This window comes from Phaethon lepturus, unplaced genomic scaffold, assembly GCF_000687285.1.
Source record: "Phaethon lepturus isolate BGI_N335 unplaced genomic scaffold, ASM68728v1 scaffold429, whole genome shotgun sequence".
Taxonomy (NCBI): Eukaryota; Metazoa; Chordata; class Aves; order Phaethontiformes; family Phaethontidae; genus Phaethon; species Phaethon lepturus.
Window position 1 is genome coordinate 278 of NW_010563933.1, and position 25315 is coordinate 25592.

A 25315-nucleotide genomic window follows, 5' to 3' on the forward strand; every position below is an offset into this window, starting at 1 on the left:
CGGCATCCGCTCCTCCTGCCTTTAAAACGCTCATTCTCCTCGAATACGTCTGCGATACCAAATATAGACTTTGAGAGCGAGGTGCGAGCAATGATGGAAAGCTTTTTCAACTAAAGCTTCTACTCCTTATAGATATGCATACATCTGATTAAAGCGGGCAGCTGTAAACTAAATTTTCCTGATGTGGCAGCTCTCGTACGTTGTTCTGAGCTGTCCTGTTAAGAGCTGCAGTTTTAACAGCGTGCTGTTCTTGATAGGGGGAACTTCTGGCAAGTTTTTATATCTTGCAAGCACTGAACTGTGCTGTGGAGAAGCGTGGATGTTTTTTCTCGAATTTGCGCAAAGCATTTGCTTACCTCTGAAAGATCCGTATTGAGTATCTTGAGCTTTCATTTTCAGAAGGGATTATTAGATTAGTGGACGCAAATGTGGACGCATAGCTAATCTCTATGTTCAGTATTGTAAAGTGGCTGAGACTTAATGGGATGTGGGGGTGGGGGTTTTTTTGGTAGATGGTAACTGCTGTTGTAAAATGTAGGACAAATATATAAGGAAAACTTTGAAAATAGTAGGCTGAGTCATTCTGTGAAAAATATATAAGCCGGTATGCTAATAAGCCAGCTTCTTGGTTGCTAGCAGGCTTTCTACAGTTGTGGGACTGGTCTGAAAAAGTAACACCTTTTATTTTAAGCTTCTGTGTGTGAGAAAAGGAAGCTCTTAGCAATTGGATTCTTTAAGGTTTTTTTTTTTAGGAGTCCAGACAGAGTTTGAATTGCAGTGAAATACTTGTGCCTGTGTGAATGCTGAACGTGTTTAAATATGAATATTTGGTGGAATAGATTTGTTGCTCACTTGTAGCTTTTTTTATTCCCCTCGCGCTGTTTAACTATTTTGAGTTAGGCCTTCATTTTATGCTTATGGAGAGTTAGAAACTTACCGACTTACATATTTCTTTTTACATAAAGCTTGTTACTGCTGTATAGGAGATCCTAAAACCTGCTGAATCACTAATAGTTAAGACATTTTAAAGCAATTTTAAACATCTTATAAATTTAGATATCTGGAAAGGATGTCTAGATTAAAAAAAAAAACCCCAACCCTCAGTTTTGAGATGCCGTTGCAATTTTAACAGTGTAACATAGTAGTATTTGGAGTCTCTCAAGTAGGCTGAATATCTGTATGTCTTCTAAAACACTGCAATGAGATAACCTGAGTTCTTTGGAAAGCCTGGTAATTTGTAAAAGAACTTTTTCCCAGTTTTCAAGCTTCTGTTTCTCTTTGTCTCTCATTTAGCGTTAAAACTAAGACTTTGTCTTTGGGTACTCAAGCTGAGTGGGTGAGAGCATTTCAGGGATCTGTCAAAAGATAATGCCTAACAGCAAACCTGTGACCAGTTCAAAGTAGGATGTGAGTTTTGAAAGGAAGCAGTTGCCCTACTAGCCTTTCAGACTTAATGAAAACCTAGTTTTCTCCCTAATTTTAAAGCCAAGTGGAAAGGATGCGGAGTGCTGTATTCAGAAGGTAAGATGTAAGTAAAATTAGGAGTGTGAATATCAGACCAAAACTTAATGTCCAGAATGCTTCTATATGAGAAGACCTATAGAAGGAGAATCATAGAAAATTGAGATGCAGATGGAAATGCAGCAGCTTAGTTGCAGTACATGTTTTATGACCTAAATTTTTGCACTAGTTGCTGTATTTGTGCTAATATTGGGGGTGGGGGAGTAAAATGACATCTGATGGTGTTGACTTCTTTTGTTGGATGGCAAGTAGTAAGTGCTCAGAAGTTGAGAAACTTCTTTGAAATCTTGATAAGATTTCATTAAGTGGCTTAACGCTGTAACGGATGACTTTTTGTCAAACTTCAAGTCTCTCCACTGACATCTAAAACTGTGAATTAAATGAGAAATTTGAAACTTGTTTTGAAACTGCTTTCCTGACTGCTTCTACTTTTGAGTATTTTCTTTTGCTAGCTTTCCAGTTTCTGTATCCATCAACAGTCGCTGACTATCTTGTGTATCAAATTATGCTGCAGTTTTCTTGAAACAGAGAGTTTAATAAGAAGAGCTGAAAAATGAGGCTCAATGTGTGCACTGAATGCCATCCAGTATGCTGAAATGGATTTTTGTTTGTCATTCTCTTCAAAGGTTACACAAATGAGAATTTGAAAGCACAGAAGGCATTCATTTAATTTGGATTCTAATTAAGAGGGTTAAATTGGAAAAAAAAAAAGATACTAGGAAGATTTATAGTCCAGGTAGTACTGTAATGAAATATGCAGTCTAGCCTGATGCAGTGATTTCTAAATAAAATGGTGCTGTCAACTGAAAGGCAATTTTTTTCATTATGTACGTTATATACGAAGTATATATATAAACAATTGTGTATGTAATTAGTGTGGACAGTATGAGACATGATGTTATAGTCACAGGAAGAAGTGCTGGCCATCTTTTTGGTTTAAAATGTCTTTACTTCATATATCTGGCTGGATTCTCTAGGATGAGTGCAACTTCTAATTTGTTGGTCACTAGTTCTGTCTAATACTGGCTTAATAATAGCGCTCTTGTGATGTGTAAGAGCAGATCTCAGTGAGATGCTGTTAAACAGCATCAACTGCACTACAGCTGAAAAAGGATGGGCTGTAGGCTGATGATGTGCACAGAGAAGGACTGGATAGGCCAGTGGATATTTATTTTATTTAGGACTCCCTAAAGAACCTTTTTCCTAACAGCAATCAGAGCAGGAAAGTAAAAACTCCCATGTAAGAAGTCCAGAGTCTCTTTTTAACTGAAGGATGCTCTAGAGCAAAATAAACTCATCCTGCTTAGTATTCCTCGGATGGGAATGACCTACCTATGTCTCCTCAGAAAGCATGAAAGCTACCTGTTGATGGGTGTGAAGTTTCTCGTTGTAGCCTGAAATAGATCAGTGCTGAGAGACCTTTTGTGCATATATGTAAAAGATCAAAAACTGGTTGTCTTCATACATATTGTGGTTTTGCTTGTTCAGCTCTAGTGCTTGTGCAATCGTGTTTCTATGTTAAGGTTAGTTTAACTTCTGATCAATGTTAAGAGCAGTTCTGGGTTTTATTTTATGGGGGATATGCTGAGCTTGGAAAAGAGCAAGGAGAAATTAATTTGAAGTTCTAATATGAAAAAGGGCTTTAGTTAACAATTACACTTACTAGATTTAATTTGTTAAGCTGGAATTCCAGAAATGGTTGTGTTCCAACAGCCACCTGTGCTGTGAGAAGAGAAACTGGATTAGAGTAGCAAATGAGAAGCAAACGCATGCCTGTCAATTGTATTGATTTAATTAGTATAGTTTTAGCATGTTATTTTGGAAACTAGTTTTGTTGCAATGTTGACTTTCATCCATGCTAATCTCTTCCATTTGCTCAGCTCAGGTAATGAAGTAGTAGCTACTGAAAGCAGAAGTAACTACTTTTCTGTAGCATCTGCTCATTCAGGGAGTCTTTCCAAAGTATTTTCTGCAGACAGAGTTAGGTTAATTGCAGGGTTCTCTTGTATCTGTGCTCAATTCCTTGTCTGGAAAAAACAAATTCTGCAAACTGCATGCAGCAATTGTAGCATCAGTATCTATGGGACTGATGCGCTCGCTCTTGAACGCTTTACTTCTCTGGATTGTTGCACAAAGCAGCATTTAGACAGTTATTTGATAAACAGTTTGCATTAGAGTGGAATCTCTCCTAGTAATGCTCTGGCCTTCATCTCACTCTTCCTGTATTATCCATCTCTTCTGTCATGTGCTTGTTTCTAGTGTCTCCTGCAGTAGACTTTCACCAATAATTGCATCTCCTCTTAACTAATTGTTGTGTCTGGGGTCATTCCTTCCCTTCTGCTCCGCAGATTTTCTTACTGTTTCTTATAAAAAGTAGTTTCTTACTGAGTTCTTCTTGTCTGCCAGCCTCCTGCTGTCAACTGGATATCTGAATCAAGATACGAAAACAAATGTCGTTTTGGGGCCAAAGATAATTAAAAGAAGCTTGTATAAAATGCATGTTAATCTGCATACTAGATTTTGATTAATTCTTAAGACTGAACTGCTCATGTTAGGAGATAGTAAAGTTAAGGCATTCTTTTGTAGCTGTAATTAATTTCTAATAAACATTCATTATATGATGGTTAAAACTGATGCTCTCTGGAGTACAGAAATGGCATTTTGCCCACAAGATGTGCTTTGAGATATCAGGGTACATGGTGATAGTGATAGAGGATGTTTTACGTGAACTTTCCCACAGCAGATTAGAATCCTAAGTAGACATATCAAGAAATTATTAAGCAGAGATGGTAATTGTTTTTAATATCCTTCATATGGTCTTAGAATTTTGGATTATTTTCTCTTCCTGCTTTAGAGTTACTTTGTGGTGTAATATGAGAGGCACAGTAGCAGATTCTAAAAAATCTTATTCTTGGTGCTTTTTGTCCTGACTATATGATCTGAAGTGATACCAAACAGTTGCATGGGAAACTATAGACAACCACTTATTCCACTGAATTTACTTAGTTTATATTTTCTGTCATTTTGCAAGAAAGAATATCAAGGGGACAGTGGTGTTTTCTGTGACGTACTTTCCAGAGTTGTTAAAGAATAACATGCCTGAAGTATTCAAATGTTCAGCTTTATTAGTTTATGCAAGAAATTATGATCAAGTGCCCCACTGCCCTAGGCAACCTCATGTCCTTTGTCTGCTAGTTCAGTAGCATCGTAGCTTATTTTTTTCCTCCTAGAAATTTCCATCTTCAAAGTTGAAAGATGAAAATTAAGATTATATGAAAGTATAAAACTTTAATTGAGCAGTGCCAAAGAAGCTATTGGGAGTTTTGTTGTCTTAGATGAAGACTGTTCACGCAATCCACACATGCATCTTTACCTCGTGCAAGTATTGCACGTGGTTCTTCTTGTGAGCCCAGTGCTCACTATCTCCAAGCAGTCCTGTTTTCCTGCTCCTATGGAGGATATGACTCTTATTCTTAACATGCTATTTAGTCTTAAAATGAGGAAAGCCCTACTCTGCCTTAACTAGGAAACAACCAGTTCACATCAGCAAAAGCATGCATTCTTTCTCAGGAAATGAAACTTTTTAAGCCTTACCAATCTGGGAAGTGATGTGTCAGGACAGCAGAAGATACACCATACCCTGTGTAACAGGGCTGTAAAACTCTCTGCTTTGGGTCTTGGGGAATGCAGGAGCTTCTCAGTGGAAAAGCTTTTATAAAATTTTAATGTGGTCAAAACATTCATTTTCCCTAACTTGTTCTTGAAAACAGTGAAGCCATTCTGTCTGAGACTTCCTAGGAAAAAAAAAAAGGAAAAATGCTTACCATGGCAATGAGTCCTTGTAATTACTTTGGCAAAGCTGCAAGCAACTGAAAATGGTTTTACCAGAAGTGTTGGGGCTGATTGTGGCCAGGTAGTGTAGCACCTGCATGATTTGCAAACATTATCTTTCAGGTGAAGCCATTATTGGCCAGCAGCTATCTGTGAGGAACATTAAGACAACTTGGTAGTCTCCTATGCTTGAGGTGTATGTATTCATGTTAGTATCTGGTGGCTGATGTGAAGTACTGTTTTGCAATAACCTTTACTAGCCACTCTTGCTAGTGCTGTCACTTTCATCTGCATGAGATGAGGGACAATGTCAAGTCTGCTAATAACTTTGATGCAGAACTTCCTTGATCCAGAAGCTGTTTGGTTTTAATGGTTGGACTTAATGATCTTAAAGGTCTTTTCCAACCTAAATGATTCTATGATAATGGTCTATCACGGTTGATCAACAACTGTTTGATGTAAGGTTGAAGGCTTTGGACAATATCATCTCAATTTCCAAGTGTCCCGAGAACCCCCTGATTTAGAGGTTTACAGCATTGCATGCTTGACTAATGATAGATGTGGAAGATGTGACCGTATCAATGTTGCCTTATAGATGACTGCAAGATGCTGTTACTTGCTTGTGACTCCTTTGCTAAGCATTAGCAGGATTGAGTGGGGTAACTAGAGAGTCCTTTCCTCAAGAAATTTCCTAGGTGGTGGTCTGTGATGTAGTATCTGATGGACCTCTACAATGCCCTGTGTTTACCACGAGGACAGTATAGATGAAACAATATTACTGTCTTGGTAGTTTGATAACCCCAACTGTTAAATTGTACTGTCATGGTCAAGTCAATGCTTTTGGAAAACTTAGTGCCTTGGGGCATGACTGAATACTAAATGAAGGTGACTTGGTTTAAACTGAAGCAATGCTAATGTGACAAGAATGATAGCGGAATATTTGCATAAATTAGCTCAACCTAGCTGTTGCTAAACAATCATGAGATGTTTCTGCTTACTAATCACATGCAACAGATGTGTCTGTCCTTTAAGATAGGACTTTTTGTAATGTGTACTGTGTTTTCAATAACTTGAGGGTGCATGATCACAGGGCTTTATCTGTACAGCCTTTCTGTAAGTCAAGTCACAGCAGCACTGCTTTTTGTTGGGAACTTGCTGTTTGGGTAGCACTTAAGCTGTCTGCAGTTGCTTTATTGATTTGAATATTTTGGCCTCTAGAACTTACAGCTATACTAGTATTGCATGGGTTTGGGGAGAAGTAGATAAGTCCGAAAACATCTTAAGGAGTGTAGCATTTCCAATGTAAGTACAAGAGTTGACGGTACCACTTTTCATAACAGTTCTTGCATCTTGAAACAAAATGTACCTCTCCATAACTGAGACTGTTTGCCTTTAGATGCATGTTGTGGTGGGCTTTACTGTGATTCTTCTATGAGTAGAAGAAGGAAAATCTGGGAGTTTAGGGGGAAATCCTTCTGTGGAAGGGTTGCACCAACGGCTAGTATTAGCATAGAACCAAAGCAGTCTAATACAAATGCAAGCATAACTATGTTAGAGCAAAGTTGAATTTGACTTTTGGGTGTCCAGCTTGGCATCTAGATGGAGATTTGGAAAGCTTAAATAACCCTATCCTTCTAAGACTGAACCACATCTAAGATGTTTTTGAATGTGATATGAGTATTGTCAAGGTAGCTTTCAAATACCATTAGAATAAATCTAACTTGGTTTTAGATTCTTTCCTCCTCTGATGAATTCTATATGGATTTTGCTGTTTTATGTGAACCAGTTTGGTGATGAATTTTATTGTTAGTTAAACTTCACCAGTTTTGACTGTGGCAGAAATGAATGATATTCCTACATTTTTGTCTAAAAGCAGTTTTCATGTGCTGTAGACCAGTGGTTTTATTTACGATATGAAATAATTTAAATTTTTTTAGCTTTGTTGTTTTGGGAGGGGTGTGTTCATTTTTTTTTTTTTACAATACTATTTTGCTTTTCTCTGTGTATTGTGACTGAGTATTTAGTTATGACAGTGAGCATTTTCAGAAACAGAATCAAACTTTTTTTAACTATTCCCTTACACTGTGGTATTCTTTCCCGCTGCGTAGTTTGAATTTCTAGTGACACAAAGACACAGAGGAGGAAGAGATCTGAGGTGCCAGAGAAGGGAGCAAACTGGGGTAGACATAGAAAAAGGCCATTCATGAGACCAGGAATCTAGAACTTGCATTAAAGGAGGAAGCTAAAAGGCTTTGCTCATTTAGCTTAATAAAAGGAAAGCCAGGAGATGCGATAACACTGTATGTATGAAAACATCCTGTAAGGGGTGGGAAGGGGGTAAACACCAAGGAGGAAAATTAACTGAAGAACAACATTGGCACAAGAACAAATGGATATAAACTCTTCCTGTATAAGCTTTGAAATAGTATTCTAACTTCCAACGTAGTTGCTATAGGAGTGAGTTTGTAGGATAGACTTCTGATGCTTTGAATCACTGCAGGGTGGAGCACATCACTCACAGTGAAAGGGGTTGTGTAGTTGTCTTTAATAGAAGGCTCTGAATGCTGTAGTGCTTTGCTCTGCTTTGCTTTACACAAGCATGTATGCCTTCTGCCATAGTCTTGCTGGAACTCCCTAATATTTTTGAGTTAATTACTTTTAAAAAACAAACCAAAACCCAGTGGTGCTCTATATGGACATCATATGAATTCAGAGGAAGATCAGCTTTGGGTGAAGTTTCAGTTTATCTGTGGTATGGAGAATGGATCAATAGAACTTCTAAACTAGGTTCCAGAACACTGTATCTGAATATACTGTATTGAGTACTTTAGCTAGGAAGCTGCGATTTCTCTTTCTGTATAGCTTCAAGCTACACCTGCCATTAGGTAAATCTAAGTGGTATATTGAAACAGAACGCTTCATAATCTCTTAAAATGTGCATACAGATTCATAAATTGTAATAAGAAGTGGCAATAATTGCTATTTAGAAAATGTTGGCATGCATAAGGAGGGAAGGAGGAGAAATGTGTAAGGGGAGACTAGGGAGAAATGAAAATGTAAATACTCAATTATTAAAAGCTTCAAGTTAAGATATTGTAAGTAGTCATTCAGGATTTGAGACCAACAGTTTATTAGATCTGTTTTTCCAGCAAACATAGTCCAAAGTCCTTGAGACTTAAGCCTAAAAATTTACTTCTTCCTTAAAGCATTATATAAATCATGCTTTGAGTTTAGATTGTTAGTCTTCAGTAGATCTCCTAAAGATTACATACTTGCCCTGTTCAGTAAGGATATGACTGTGGCTTGTGAAGATATGGTGTACTCATTTTGAAAATGCTTGTATTGTGAATAATACTTTGGTTAAGCTGCTTGTTTAGGTTTGATCTTAATTCCTAAAAGACTTAAATTGCTATCTCTTAAGTATGTGCAAACTGTATGTAGGAGGACTTATGTTTACTTTAAAGAAATAGCAAAAGTTCAAATTGTTTCCCAATCTCCCAGTATAGATACTAAGGATAGAGGCTGGTTTATTGTTTCGTTAATTGCATGCTTCGAACCTTCCTTGAATTTAGCTCTCCAGTGTCTGGTTCCTGACATTAATATTCAGAGGCTTAATAACATTTTTAGTTTCTTGTGTTTTTGTGGCCTGCGTCTTGCAATCTTGAAGAGCATGTCTGCATTCCAGACAGGCGACATCTTAAATTAGATCTTTGTTTGGGATGCTTAGAGAAAAATCATAGAGCTTGCTGTCAAGGGAGGATCTTGAACATGTTTTAGAAAATTCTTCAGGTCAACTTATTCTTTATTGTGGTGAGAATCTTAGAAGCATTATTAGGTTGCAGGCTGAAGTTGCTACCTCTATGCACAAAACCATGGTGATAAAGATTTGTACTTTGAGGAAAGCTATAACTTCATCACTTAAATCAACTTTTGGTCAGTGGGCTGTTTCAAAAGTTCTCAGTTGGACTTACGGTACTGTTTACCAGTTAGTCCCTGAACAAGGCAGCTCTTGCTTGTAAACAAATAAGTTTGCCTGCCTGCCTGGACAAGAAACTTCACAGTTACTATGATTAGCTGTGGAATGTGAAGTTTCTTAAGCTGCTCATCACTTTTTTTTGTCTGCCTCAAATCTCACGTGATCATTTGCTTATCCACACTACCAGTGGAGAGCTACAGTAAAAAAGATGTGTTAACTTCTCAACCCATTTACCAGGACTCAAAAAATGAGAAACAAAATTCAGTGCAGGATTTTGAAGTGTGCTATGAATACAAAGAAGATTGAAAACACAATCTGAATCTTTCATTACTTCAGGCAGCTATTTGTATTAATTTTCTCTTACAAGTCTTATCTGCTACTGAAGTCTGAAGAAGTGGAGATATTTAAGCCGTAAAACCAGAAAAGTGGATTTTTTTGAAGTATGGTCAGGAACTAATAGCCCTTTTTGTTCTTCACAAAAGCAGGATGTGCTTATGCGGTTGCAGACACTTGTCTCATTCCATGTTTTTAGGACCTTTAAGGAAGGAGACTGTACAGTGTCCTAAGGTTGCTTTGTTCTGTCTAACCAGCGTTCTGGACTGCATTAATAGCTTTCCAACAGCTGGGGTGGGTTTCTTTTTTGTTTGGTTGCTGTTTGTTTAAGCAAACTGTGCCTTTTCTTTCCTACTTCTGCTGTAGCAAATTAAATGACAGGGTAGTTGTTTCTCAGCAATACTGTTCTTTAGTCACTCCCCTAATTTGCACTCATCCAACTGATTGTTCCTTTCCAATTCTGGTATTTTTCTGAAAGATCAAGTTAACTCCAAACCACTTACGAAGTTGGTTTGAAGATACTGTGAGGTTTACAGTCTTGCAACCATTTCTAAATCTTATTGCAAACTCTTTGAAGCATATTCTATTCCTGGTTTGAAGATCACTAAAGAGAATGATGAATAAAATGAAGCCTGATCCTCTGAGACTCTCTTGCAATGTTTTCCCTGTGAAAAATCAAGCTACTGGTAAAACCTCTTCCAGAGTACCTTGAAGAAAACTGAAGACTTGTGGTCAGGAGGTTGTCTTTTTTTTTTTCCTCACTGAAACCTCTTTCCCTTTCCATGTTTCTTCAATAGTTCTGGGACATTGTGATCAGTTTCAGCTTAATTTCTCAGAAATGTAGGTTTCAAACCAAACCTCAGTTCTGTGGAGTTTTGTGAAAGTGGGAAGAGAGTGTCTTTAAAACCTCACCTGTACAGAAGAGCTGTAGTGTGAACTTGCATGCCATTCTGCACTAGCTGATTTGCATAAGATGGGCCTTGCAAATCTTCCAACTTTGAGAAAAGTTTGAACTGGAGCTCCTATCTTCTTAAAAACACACAGTTGCCATCCTGTCTTGTCTTTTTTTTTTCAGTGGGTTTACATCTTACTAGTTTCGCTGCAGCTAGAATTGCTTGTTATGCAGCTACCTTGTGGTGATTCTACCGTGTCTTTTCCACATGCAGTAGTATCCAAGCTTGCTTTGAGATCAGTGTCTTGAGTGTACTGTGATTTTTTTTTAATTTATTTATTTTGTGTCCACCCTTTTTTATCTAGTTGATCACTTTATCTTGAGTAAAAACTGATTAGACTAAACTGTTCTTTACACAACCCTATTGGCTTTCTTCTTTGCTTTTGATGAGCTGCTTTTGTAGGTGCTTACAAATTACACTGGTCTTAATAATTTGCTTCGATACGTACCTAAGACTTCTAAAATCATAGAACCATTAAGGTTGGAAGAGAGCTTTAAGATCATCAAGTCCAACTGTCAACCCAACACCACCATGCCCACTAAACCATGTCCTGAAGTGCCATGTCTACATGTTTTTTGAACACTTCAGTGATGGTGACTCCAGCAGCCCCCCGGGCAGCTTGTTCCAATGTTTGACCATTCTCTCAGTAAAGAAGACTCTCTGACTGGTTTTGAATTTGTTTGGCTCTCCTTTTGACTGGTATTGTATCTTCTTCAACTTGTAGAGTTGAGGAATGGTTATTTTTACCTAGGGTGACTCCTGCTTACACGTGTAATAACCTCCTATCTCTGCATTAAGCAACTCCTTGGGACAAGGGGAGAAAACAACTCAATTACCTTAATGATCTAAAGTGACTGAACAGTTGCACAAACTCTAGAATTCAAAAGATATATTAAGACATGTGCAAAAAAGATGTAGATGCAAGCAATCCTGAATGTAATGTTCAAAAGTGTCTAAAGCAGTTACAAATATAACTCTTGAACTGAAATGTTTTAAGATGTGTTATGGTTTCTTTTAGCTTGTCAGTTATTAGGAACGATTAATCTTTTTCTGAAGACTTGGGTGACAAGACAGTGTGCACTTACTTCTCTACCTATTAATGTACCTAGTCTCCCCTCTTACTTTGTGTACCTCTAGACCCTCTTCCTATTTGTAGGATGAATTACAGTCAGCAGGACAGAGCTTACTTACTCTAACATTGCCCCAGTGTGCTCACACTTCTTAAAATTCTATTCTTCCTGTCACATCGTGTACTCACGCTGCAATATGTAATTGAATTAATCTTGGATCATTGAAGAAGCTTCTGATACTGATCTCTACATACACTTCCTATCACTTCTTTGTATCAGAGTATCTTACATCTGGAAACTTACTGTGATCTTTCTTTAGCTGCCAGCTCATGCATTCCTTTAGATTGGGGTGGGAAATGTTCAATCTGCAACATCCATATTGTGTAGCCTGTGGCTGCATGAATAATGCTACTGTGTAACTTTAATGTGTGGTCTGCCAGGATATTTTAAAACTCTTTGCAGCTTTCAGAAAGAAAAATAAAAATCTTGTCTCTGTCACTACATCCTTCCCCGCTCCCCCCCCACTTCCTTGTATTTGAGATCCTTTCAGCTTGTGATGGAATAGTCAACTCCTACTGCTGTTGTCATATTAATTCCTGTGTATTAGACTTTAGACTTCTTTGGGGTTTTTTTGTCTAAAATTGGAAGTAGTCCTTTGCTAGCCTTGGTTGCCATCTCTGCAACAAAGTTGTGCCAAGCATTTTCTAAAATTAATGATGATTTCTCTCCTGCCACTTAGAGTAGGCATCCTTGTAACCATCTCTTCCCACCTTTTCCATCTTTTTTTACCACTCAGCCTTATCATGTGACTGATTACATGGGTGGTTGTTTTGGTTGTTTCGGTGGGCTATTTTATTTTTTCTGAGAAAAGTTTCCCCTTGAATAAACAGGAATCAAATTATCACAGAATCATTAGGGTTGAAAAAACCTTGATGGATCATCAAGTCCAACCATCAACCCAACACCACCATGCCCACTAAACCATATCCTGAAGTGCCATGTCCACATGTTTGGTTTTTTTTGTAATACTTCCAGTGACGGTGACTCCAGCAGCTCCCTGGACAGCCTGTTCCAATGCCTGACCACTCTCTCAGTAAAGAAATTTTTCCTAATATCCAATCTAAACCTCCCCTGGTGCAACTTGAGGCCATTTCCTCTTGTCCTATGGCTTCTTACTTGAGAGAAGAGACCAACCCCTGCCTCACCACAACCCCCTTTCAGGTGGTTGTAGAGACTGAACAACCCCAGTTCCTTCAGCCGCTCTTCATAAGGCTTGTTCTCCAGACCCCTCACCAGCTTTGTTGCCCTTCTTTGGACACGTTCCAGCAACATTATGTCCTTGTAGTGAGGGCCCCAAAACTGAACATGGGATTCGAGGTGCAGCCTCACCAGTGCCCAGTACAGGGGCACGATCACTTCCCTGCTCCTGCTGGCCACACTATTCCTGATACAGGCCAGGATGCTGTTGGCCTTCTTGGCCACCTGGGCACACTGCCGGCTCATGTTCAGCCGGCTGTCAACCAGCACCCCCAGGTCCCTTTCCGCCGGGCTGCTCTCCAGCCACTCCTCCCCAAGCCTGTAGCGTTGCATGGGGTTGTTGTGACCAAAGTGCAGGACCCGGCACTTGGCCTCATTAAACCTCATACAATTGATCTCGGCCCATTGATCCAGCCTGTCCAGATCTCTCTGCAGAGCCTTTTTACCCTTGAGCAAATTATATAATACAACATCGCTTCTTTTTCCTGTGCTTGCCCTTCTTAAACTGTGTTAGTATTGTTCTCAGGCCAAGTCTGACATAGATTCAGCTTCTGGTGTCTTGTTTCTTGTCCACTGTTTCCAGTGTTCTTGGCTCTTCCAGATGGCTCAGCAGACTGAGAAGTCATGCGTTCTTACTGCATTATTCTCTGACAAAATTGCAGTTTCTTATTCTTCTCTCCCAGTCCCTTAGCTCCCATGCTTTTCACAGGATATACCATGTACATTTTAATTTGTCTGTGTATCATTCAAACCTCTCTAAAAATCTAACAAATTAGTCATTTATTTTATGAAAGATAGGCTGAAGTAGAGCTGTTGCTTGTGATCACAGAAACATACTGTACACAGCGTAGTGCTGCATTTCTTTTCAGAATCTGTTCCTGGCTGTCCCTTAGCTAAGGAGTGCTGATAAAGTCCTGCCTGAACTTTTGATTCCTGGAACATTGTTCTTGAAACCCTGTTTCTTCATTCTGATACCTCCCTTTACCTTAAAAATCATGTTTTGGGGGCTGTTGGTGAGCTTGTAGACAACTCTGAAGAATAGTTTGTGGTTCTTACTATGTAGTTTCATTGTTGCTTTTTGAGTGGATTAACTGTATCCATTCTGGATGGTTGTTTAGATCTATTAGCGGTGTTGTGTTAATGAATTAACACTAGATCTACTACCATCTCCTGCTTTGTGAAAGTTGTGGGGGAGGTTATCAAGGATATTAAGTAACTCATTGAGTAAGTTCAGACTGGGGGTGGACAGAAGCTTTATAGCCAGTTTTGGTGGCAACTTTCAGATAAAAATGCAAGCAGAAGAACAATTTACAAGGTTAATGACGTCTTTTACCTATTGTATGCTCTGCCGAGATTTATCCGTAACAGTACGGAGAGAAGGTAACTTGTGCTGGCTTATTTAAGTGATTAGTCACCCTGGTGTCTTCTGGCACCATTTGACTTAGCTAAGCTGATCTCATGGCTAGCTGCCACAGCAAGGGTGGTGTCCTTGTACTGTATAGCTTCTAGTGTAAGGAAAGGGCAGGCATAATCTTGCCATATGGCTAGATATGGGAGCTGAGTAGATCTAAAAATGGCACTATCAGGAAACCGGTAACTTGTGACAAATTCAGCTTTTCCAGACAACTTGTGGAACAGTTTTTTATAAATCCAGAAGCAGTGTGAAGGAGTGAAGGGAACCATACAGCCCATGCAAAGGGATCGGTGGCCGCTGCTACTATGCTGTGCTGCTGCTACTATGCTGTGGAGCCACATTGTTAGTCCTGGCCTTTGAAAAGGTAGAGTTATTCTGTATTTGCTGACAAAGGAGTGGTGGCTAGGGATGTGAAAAATTTCTCTTTTTAAACTGCAGCTTAAGCCAGATGTATATGAACAACTCTCCAATTCCTGTTTGCATTGAGAGATGTGTTCATCTAAGCTGTTGTTTTTATTTCTGTGTTAAAAAAAAGGCTTAATTATTTTTCTTGATTAAGTGATATAAGAGGGAATAGTAGAGTGCTTTTGTTGGTATAATGCCTATTCTACTAAAGTTTATTAGTATAATTATACCAGTAAACTTACCTAATGTATTGCTGTTGGATCAATTCTGTAGTAAACATTGGGATGAAAAATCTCTTTTGTCTCTTAACTATAACTTTTTAATTCTCTAGTATCTGAAATGTGATATTCAACATATTACTTGACTTTTTGTTAATAAGAGTGTGACTTGGAGTACCCTTAAGTACAGATATGTAGGTGTGTAGTAACTGAGAAGAAAATGTTTTTTTTCCGGTAACTAGGTTATTTAGTGCACATGAGAATATCACAGAAGTACATTTCTACTCTCTTCCCCATTTCCTTTTATCCACTATCTGAACTGTCTGCGGAGAGATGGTTATGCTAATAGTAGTCAAGCTGAAGAGTCTAGTGTTGGATGCTGGGAGTGCTTAGCTCCTGCTGCTGTAAGAAAACTGTGAGCTTTTAAAGTTGCACAGTTTCCCAGACTGATTCCAATTAAAAATCAGGGGGGATGGTGGAATTAACTGTGTGTATGTGTGGTTTCTGTCTTACTCTAAGTTGATCACTTAGCTAGACAGTTAGCCAAGTATATTTTTTTTTTACATACTGCTATTGGCTGTTTTTTTTCCTGCTTTTTAAAGGGCTTGTATAATTTGGCAGTTAACTTCATAGTAAACCTAGAAATGTCAGTTATACAAACAGTTGTTTAGGCCCATAAGAAGTGTTCTTGTGTTCTTCAAATGTTTGAGAATTACTAGAGCTACCAGCTCTCAAGTTAACCATGAGGAGCAGGATTGTGGTCTGTGGTAGAATTTAACTCTTTAAAGCAGATGAGAGAAAACAGTCTCTGGGGAACCTTATGTCTTCCTTTGAAACACTCCTGGAACCACAGACTAAACTGAAAATGTGACTGGCTACCAGTGCAGAAATACAAGGAGTGTAATATAGCTATAATGTAAAATATAATAGGAAAGGTCGTGATTTTTGTATTGTTGAAATTGGGAAGCGCGTATGGTCCAGGATCTTGTTGTTGGGCTGGCCCGGTATGAATATAACACAGACATACAGCCTGTGGTTTGCGGTAAACAATTCTGAGGAACTTTCTGTAGCTTTTTATGTCACAGTATTTGGAAGCTTTTCAGTATGTGTTGACCATATGTGTTACAGCATCTTCCTGTTCTCCATCTGCAGGCGCTTTGTTTTTTTCTCTTTTCTTCTTCTGAAGGCATTGAAATTCTGAGGGGGAAAGCTACAGTAGAAAAACACCCTGCATGGTGGCAAAGGTATGAGTGGAACTGAAGGTATCTGTTAGTCAATCTCTGACGAAATGGCTTCAATGATGATGCAAAAGTTTCCCTTTCGTTTATGAGGACTATTCAGATGGTAGTTCTACCTTAGAGCTTCTAAACAGACAATTATACTTAGTACCAAGTCCTACTGCATTCTCTGAGTCAGTATTGCTGAATAGTTAATCTGTTAAAGGAAAAAAAAAAAAAAGAGTTGTAATGGTTTTGTAAATAATATTTACCGCCTGAAATAAAAAGCTAAAGCATGTCTCTTGTTACAGTGAAGGGTGGAAGAACGAGGGTCAAGATCATTGGGTCTTAAGTGAATAAAAATGGGGAGTGGCAGAAATACAAACAGATTGATTTTTCTGCCCTTTAAAGAATCTTTACGCTGATGCAGAGAGAAATCTTACTCTGTAAAAGGCTGTATGACGAGGCTGTCAACTTCAGGTGCTAAGCTGTCAAAAAAATCTTGTAACCTTTCAAGTGACTTCTGTTTATGCTCTATTAAAAATTGCAGAAAACAGCACTGGGGACTTAACTTTTTTGCCTTCACCTATGACCTGGGGAGAGGAGGGGCACATGGAGAATGTCCACTTGCAAAATAACTTTCAGATGAATCCTCAAGAAATCAGCTTTTATGAGTGAACACCCACATGGAAATACACATTCAACTATGTATTAGTGGACTCTTATCTCCTGATCCTGCTCTAGATTAAGATGCCTCCTGCTGGGAATCTGTTCTGTCTGTGAGTCAACTACTGTCCAGATCATGAGCTGTAGAAAGTTGAGGTTTGGCTGGAGGCAGTGTCCGAAGTCTTGGTCTAGACCTAAGCTAAAGTCCAGCAAACATATTCCCTAAGGCTTATCTGCAACTGCCTTTGCCATGCCAGGGCAATCGTAATTGTCTAGTGCCTTTCCATCTTCCCACTCCGTGCAAGACTTGTTGCAGAAGCAACGTGAGAAAGGCATATGTCGGGCATCTGACCAAGGGAGAAGGAACACAGTTGGCAGGAATGTCAAGGACAGATGGTGCTTAGCACTGTTGCTACTCCAGTTCAGCTTCCGAGGAACTGGACTCATTTAGGAAGTCCCTGGTCTAAGAAGCTGAGCTGTGGCATATAGTCCTTCTCCTCTGTGGCCCATCAGTGTGACACAGCTTAGGACATCTTAAGCATTAAATTAGTGTAGCTGGGGTTTCTGCTGGAAGCCACACTAAATTAGTATAGCTGAGGCTTCTTATGGAAATTAATTTTGGATACCTCAGTCACTCCCTCAAGCAGGAGCAGAGATTTTATGTCACCTCTTGTTCATGTAGTACACCATTGTCATATCAACATCTGAACATGTTCCTGACTTTATGGTGAAAGAATGGCCAGTATGTATTCATAGCTCCCGCGTGTTGGGTGAATGATCTCCTATGCAGATCAGAGATGACATGCAGAGACTGAGTGAGATTTTAAGCCAAGCAGAAAGGCATCTGTTCTTGTCCATCTGAAGGGAGCGCTGCTTTTCAGGTACTGGATAAGAATGCAGAAGCTTAATAGTAGCCAGAAAGGATGAGCATTTATTGGAAAAACAAATAAGACTGGAACTAGAAAATAAATAGGTAATAAGATAGAAATATCCTAGTGGAGATTAAGGTGTTTATGTTTGATTATTTGTATTTGCAGCACAGCGGTGGTTGGATACAACCAAAACCAGTGAGTTTGTCCCCTGGAAGGTGAGAGGAACTGTAAAGACTACTATGCCCTGTCCACTTGTGCTGTGCAGGAAAGAAGGGTGTGAGTGCACCTCTAAGTCTTCAGCTTGAGACCTTTTCTCCCATGAGCAGCTGTGTGTACAAAATGCACATAGAATATCTGTGCAAAGAATTAGGCTACCGCAACTGTTTAGTAATCGCACGTAGCTGAAGGTGTTAGAAGGTCTTAAATATCCTTTCCAACAGACACTTGATGAAGTCATGTAGGACATATGAGTTAGATCAGTGCTGCTTATGTTTTGCACATTTAGTTGGTAACTAATAAAGCAGTGCATTATACTTATTTATAGTATAAGGATCTTCTGTAGAAATAAACCTCAGTTCCAGCTGGACAATTGGATCCTTGTTCAAATCCTGCTGGAGTTTCCTAGCTATTTATATGGATGTTAAACAGTACAGATAGCTTCTGAATACTTCTAATTGTAACTTTCCAGTGTCAGTCTGGGAAGCAGTTGCTTTATGGTGCCTGTTCTGAGTTAGAAGACAATATAGGGTGAAATAGCACCTAACCAATCCCATGGACTCGAAGTGGGTGAGGATTGTTGAGGTACGGTTGAAATTACTTGTTTGGAGAGTGGGAGTTTGTGGTGAGTGAAAGGAGGGTTTGTAGGCACACCTTCAGTGTGCTGGTCAAAACAGAGTTCTTAACTGTGGCTGCCAGTAACAGCCTTACCTGATTAAACCTGGCAACATGTCCTACTTTATAATAGCCAGCACAGTAACTGCAATATATTAAATTTGCATAATTGTTGGTAAGTTGGCAAGACTGTATTGATCAGTGAGGTGGTCTAGGAGTGTAATTTTTTTTTTTTAGCTAAAATATTTGGTTGTTCTGTAGTTTATGAACTATTTGAGGTGTTCTAGGCATGTTTCTACCTGTAGTATACTTAGTTGTATGTAAAGTCAGATTGTTTAAGGATACAGACTCAATAAGAAGTACAGATTCAGAATTAGAGTAGTAACTTCGCTGGGTACATACACTTGTAGTAGTTTCTGGGTACTTGGTAAAGGTTTTGGAGAACTGTTTTCAGTCAGCATGGAGAGTAGACTTGGTCTGCAGGTGGTTCAGAACTGCTGGACTGCTGTCATGCTTGCAGCAGCGATTGGAATGTATCTAATGAAAAGGCAGGGGACTAAAATTGGAAGTAATTAGTTTCATCCTGTTCTGTAGGCTGACTGTTGTAGTCTTTGTAGTGCTGAGGAAAGACATGACAGTCCAGTGTTTCTCTAATGGTCACTGATCATGATAGTAGCCAGTCTTATTTACTGGTCATTTCACTTACCATTTCAAGTGCAATCCTCATTGTGGACTGTCCCATAGAAAAAGTTGAAATTAAAGTAAATAAGGAATTTGATACTGCACAGAGGGACCGCATTTATGGTTGTAGAAGCAATCTTAACTTCCTAAAGACCAGAGTTCTTGGTATGTCATCTAAATGTTCTTATAATATTGCTTTTAATGCTTAGTGTCTCATCCCCTCCTTGCTTCCAGTTTGTGTATTTGAAAAACAACAACAAAACAGAAAACACCCAACAACTCACTCTATTGCAGGGCCATTAAATTAATTTTGTACAGGCAGTAGCTGTTTATGCTATTGCAGAAGTTAGAGGGTGATGTTAGTATATTATGGAGTTATAGAAAGGTTTCTCTGTCCCAAACTACCCTTTTTAACCTCTTCTATACGTGCCCCTGACAAGTCAGTACCAGTTCCCCTTCAGGATCGTCGCATAAAGGTTGCTTCTCAGCAGCATTGTCCAAGTCTGTCTGCCTAGTCCTTTCCTTATCAGTTTGCTCACATGGTTTCCTAATCTCTTATCAATTCCTCACTCCTGCTATTTTCACTTCTGGTCCTGACCTTTATGGGAACATAAATCCAACAAAGTATTCTCTTTTTTTCTTTCTTCTTCCTACCTGTTGCACTCTCTCTTCTGTGTTCCTATGGAACTTCTATTTCATGTTGCTTGTGTTTCAGTGTGGCAAAAGCTTTTTTTTTTTTAAAAGAGTAATGAGAGTTGGCAATGAAGGACTTGCTTAATACATAGGAGACTGCCTGTATCCTAGAGTAGCCACTTGCAGGGGAGGTCCAGGTTTGATTCTGTAGAGCTGGACTGAAGAAGCAGTGCTGAGCCATTCTGTGGAAGCAACAAATAATTTGTCAGTGCTATATGATTGATTTTGAGCAAATCTAGCAAATGAGAATCTTGACTTTTAGCTTCCTAATATGAAGTTCTTCAGCGATCAGTAGGTATTTCAAGGTTTTTTGGTTTGTTTTCTTTTTTTCTCCACTCTTCAAAGTTTTAACATATGACCAAGTTGCTGTGCATTATTACAGGATCTAAAGGGTGCATATCTGATGGAGGGGTTAACCTTGACCAAATTCTAGGTACCTGTTGTAAAGAACAGAGGGCCAAACTGCTTTTAAAAAAAAAAAAAACAAAAAACCGAAAAGTTAACATACTTGAGCAGATCTGAAGATTGTATGCATATGCATCTAAACTGACAAATACAAAGTAAATTTAATTTAGCGTGGACTGGATTGCATGTCCTTGCTACAGACATGCCATGCCAAAACCACCCCAGCCAAGTGGATCCTATTTTTATAGATAGTGTTGGATTCATGATGCTGTATGTGAAGTAGCCTGAAGAGAATGGAACTGATTACATAACTCATCTGCTGCCTCCTTAGAAAATACAAAATTACTGTGTGAAAAATGAGCTGGACAGGCATGACATTGGAGAAATATTAATTTAAGGAGTTTGACCTAGTCAAGCCTGACACTGCTTAAGTTTCAAACTGCCTTCATCTGTACGTGACTAGGGCTCAGATGCATATTCCAATAGCTTGCTGTTAGAAAAACAGGATTTTTTAAAAATATAACGCTTTAGTACAGAAGTCCTTTCTAATCAAGGAAGAACAATGCATTTTGTCTTCGTTCTGTTTAATTTGAAAGGAAAGATGAGTCTGAAATGCAAAGTGCAAAACTATGACTGTCTGTCCAGATCTGAAACTGTGAATTTGAGTTTTGTTTTAGGGTTGGCCTTCTGCGATGGTGTTCAGTTGATTTGGCATGTTTTTTTACTTTTTTTTTTAAGGTTACTTAAATAAAACAACATAATGTTTTTACTTACAGCACTTGAAGAATCGGAAAGTGACATTTATGTGCGATTCATGAGGTCACACAAGTGTTATGACATTGTTCCAACAAGCTCTAAGCTTGTTGTTTTCGACACTACGCTACAAGTGAGTATTCTCCTTTCAGTCTGCCTTTGCTTGCAGTTCATTTTTTTTAAATGAGTGTTTCCTGAGTGTTAAATGAAATTTCATCTCTTGAAGAGAAATTCTGCCATAATGCTGTGCTTTGACTGTATAAAACCATATTGTTTCCACTGTATCTATCACGTTATTCTAGAGAAGTAGCTGGGGGAAGACTTCCTAGCAGAACAGAGAGAGATGATATAATTTGTCTTGCAGTTGGAATTACTATCTAAAAAACTTTCAGACGAGCCCAAACTTACATTGACTTCTTCATGGTTTTCAGAATTTACATAAAGATGTTTTATGTAAAGATCCCTGTGCAATAGTTAGCGTATCCAGGTGTGTTGAGCCTGTTCCCACTATATTGGTAAGACAATTTAGGACTAAAATGGATGGTGTAATTATGCAAATTACTACATTCTCCAGAAAATTTTTGTTTTCAGTTTCTCATTTTGCTTTTAATCAGTAAATCATCTGCTAGACTCTTGGCTCTGTCTGAAGAGTTTGTTTGCCAAAAGAAGGCATTAGCTGCCTGCTATAGAAACAGAGTAATCTGCTCTGCAGTGTGGTAGAAAGCTGTGGCTTTTTGTTTCCTGGATTTGCAATTGGTGTGTTTTGGCTTGCTTTGGCTTTTGTTCGTTTTGGTGTGTTTTTTTCCTTTTAAAGATACTCCAATTCTGGCTTAACTAAGCCTTTTAAGTAGTTTTGTTCCAGAATGTTCTGCTGGATCAGACTTCAGCTTTCCACAGGCAACCATGTAAAAGACGCTTAGTCCTGAAATGTTCACAGAACCATGTTGTGTATAGGATAATTCTATATAATGCAAGATTGAGTACTGTGATCTAAAAGGTGGAAAGCTTACATTGCACAACAGGCAAAGTAATGGGATGGATCAAGAGCACTGCACGTGTACTAGTCAATTTGTACAGTGACCAACAGCATTCTTCTTGAGTTGATTATCACCTGAACAAGCAGGAACTTCTGATGTAAGCAGGCTGGGTAGTTAATTACAGGAGCCATATGTCCATTCATACTTCGTGTGGTTCTGATTAGAACATGTAGACTGATTTGAACAGGCTGAGGTCCCTTTCACTGGAGAGTGTTTAGGCCAGGGCATACCGGTAATCTGCAGCACAGCTAAAAGCACTGGAGCTTCACTTACTGCTCAGTACAAAAAAAGCAGCTTTATAACTTCAGCACTGGACTTTTTTGATTATTCAGGCACTCACTGGTGAGGGAGCTTCCTTCATCTCTTGACTCTCTTTAGACTCTGAGCACACTGAGACTTCAGTGTGTTGCCTCTGATACCTTGGTTGAGTCCTCAAAGGTAAGTATCCTATCCAGTACTAGTATTATGTTAAAACTTGAGCAGGGCTGTGGTTAAGATTCTGCCCGTGTGCCAAAGGACCTCCTGCTGCTAACTGATCTGGTAGCCAAGCAGGCAGCGCTGAATGAAACAGTTGGCCACCAGTGTCTCGTGTCAGATTATTTCTTCTGTTGCCCAGAAATCCAGACTTCTGCCGGAAAATTTTTGTCCTTAAGCACCTTGGTATCAATTGAACAGCCACTTTTATTTCACTAGGGTTCTTCAATGTTCTTTACCAGACACTGGATTTTGTAATGGAGACACCTGATCTGTGATTAGAGATGGAAAAAGATAGCCTCTGGTCTTAGAGGAAGAGCTTTCAAGCACACAGACATGTCCTACAGAGTTTAAATGTTCACATTGTTGATTTTCTTTGTATATTCCACTTCTTGACTTTTTTGATATACTCTTTCAGCTGCATCTGCTCTTGCATTTCACCAGTCACATGGACTCTGATTATGCAAGCACTGTAAAGTCCAGTGAAGAGTATCTGTTACATTTAGGTATAATACTAATGAATACTTAACCCTACTCTGTTTTGCCACATTCCTTTTCAGAGATTTCTTTCTCTGTCTCTCAGAAGCTTGCTTCTTTGGGAGGTTGATTGTGTTGACTTTCTCACTCTCTCTGAGGGAAAAAGTTTTGCAGTTTTTCCTTTATTCTGCCTGAGAGAATGACTGTCAATTCTGGACTAAATAATTCAGACACCTTTGACCTGAAAGGTCAAATTTGGGATGGTGGTCTTTACTGACACTCCTTCAGCTCTTCTCAAAGACTATTAGCTGCCTTTTGATTCCAGAGGGGTATTTATTCTCAGGCTGTGAGATAATCTGTTGGGAGTTTGGACCCACAACCTGTTGAGTTCTGAGCTGTCAGTGGTCACCTGGGTCAAAGGCTTGAGCTTGGTCACTGTTGCAGTTGGAAAGATAATTTTCTTTATTCCATAAATCAGTTCATCTTGGGGCTGTTGGGGGAGGTCACTCATTCCTTTTAGATTCCCCAGATCTTGTGACGAATTACATAAAATCGTGCCAGATACCAGCTTTCATTGCTGGAGCTGTGTTGAGAGAATGCGATTAATGTGAAGAAGTTAGTTTCATGTCCAGTAGGTGAGCCAGTGTGAGGTAATACTTGGAGAAGCAGAGTGTGAGTGCATGAACCTTGTGAATTTTCACCGTAAAGGAAAACAAGTAATTTAATGGTAATGGAAGAACTTTCACCAACGCTCCACCAAAATCTCTCTCTCATTTGGGATCCCTAATGATGGTCATGGATTACAACTGGAAAAGAACAAGGTGTGCTTTGGTCTATGATTATAAGGTCATATTTTCAGTCTGCTTCTCCAGGTATTTTGAAGTGGTGGTAATAGATGGGAGCAGTAGAAGGGGACTCTGCAGTTATTCATTCAGACTCTAGTATATGACAAATGTGAACAGTATCTTGAGCTTGGGTTACTGGTGAGGAGTTTTTTTTTTTCCTCTAAACTGCATATTTTTGGACTTTGCACCATTAAATTTAATCCCAGTTGCATTACTCTCTAGTTTATAAGATCATAATATTATCGTAAAGCAGCAGCCTTCTTTGAGCATTGGCACTGTCTTCCAACTAGTTTTGCGAAACTAGGTAAATTACAGGGTTATTTAAGGGGAAACAGTAAACTGGTTGATCTGAATGCTCATCCTGGCTACACAGCTAGGAGGTCTTCTACATACTTCTCTTCAGTATTTCCCTTTGTAGTTCTTTACCTAGCACCTTGTTCCACCTTCAACATCTTCAAAACACATATTTCTTCAGCTTGATCAATGTGGCTGGTGCACATACATGCGTCTGGAATATAAAAATAGAATAGCTTTTTTATTTAAAATAGCTGAATAGGTACCTGGTGGAGAATGTACCTAATAAGAGTAGTCAAACAAACACTTCTAAAATGTTCTTTGTGTTTTAATTTTTAATATATAAATTACTTATTTCCAGTACCTCAAGACTTTGTATCCGTTTTTATTTTGAAAACTTAGTACTCAGCTTTGTGAAACATTCAGTGTCTATGAATCCCCTCAGACTGAGAGGATTTTGCAGATATTTGTCTTTCCTGGATCTGTTTCACCTGTACCCAAATCAATATTTCTCCTAATTTAAAAAACAAACAAAAAAGCCTGGTGACTTGAAAAAAGTTCTCCAAAGATTTGAATCCAGGTTTTCAATAGTGTTAGAGCTAAAAAAGAATATATAAGGGCTCACTTTTTGCCTCCCTTTTAGTGTAAGCTAGTAGCAATTGGTGGAAGTAGAAGAAAAAATGGGACTGTGTTGTGATCTAATGGCATTCTTTGAAAGATTTGCTGTTGGATTTTTAGTTGACTACAGTATCCCATCTCCCTCTACTGGTCAGCAATCGCAGCAGGCATCACATATTTCTACCCTGGAAAATTATTCATGAGATATTGTGGAAAGTATTCTAAAACTGTTGTTAGCTGTGGGAAAACTGGAGATGTTAACTTATATAATGTGGCACAAGTCATACTGCTGAAGCAACATCTATTCATAAAAGTAAATGCTTAGTCTTGGTGTCTTTGAGGGATTTAGTGTAAAGGTTTGTAAGGAATCTTGATTTAACCCTGAATAAGTCAGGAGATGGTAAGGTGTCACTACATTGCAAACAGAAAGAAGGCCTTAAACAGCAGCAATAGTAACTAATAAAGAGCAGGAAT

General features: G+C 38.8%; 1 protein-coding gene across 1 annotated transcript in view; it reads left to right on the plus strand.

Annotated features, from left to right (window-relative positions):
• The first annotated feature begins 17798 nt into the window (after positions 1–17798).
• PRKAG2 (protein kinase, AMP-activated, gamma 2 non-catalytic subunit) overlaps positions 17799–25315 on the plus strand; it is a 37818-nt gene continuing 30301 nt past the window's right edge. Inside the window, exons 1-2 of the mRNA XM_010294675.1 lie at positions 17799–17830; positions 21118–21229. Of these exons, the coding sequence (XP_010292977.1) occupies positions 21158–21229 (72 nt within the window). The 5' untranslated portion in view covers positions 17799–17830; positions 21118–21157. The remainder of the gene's footprint in view (positions 17831–21117; positions 21230–25315) is intronic.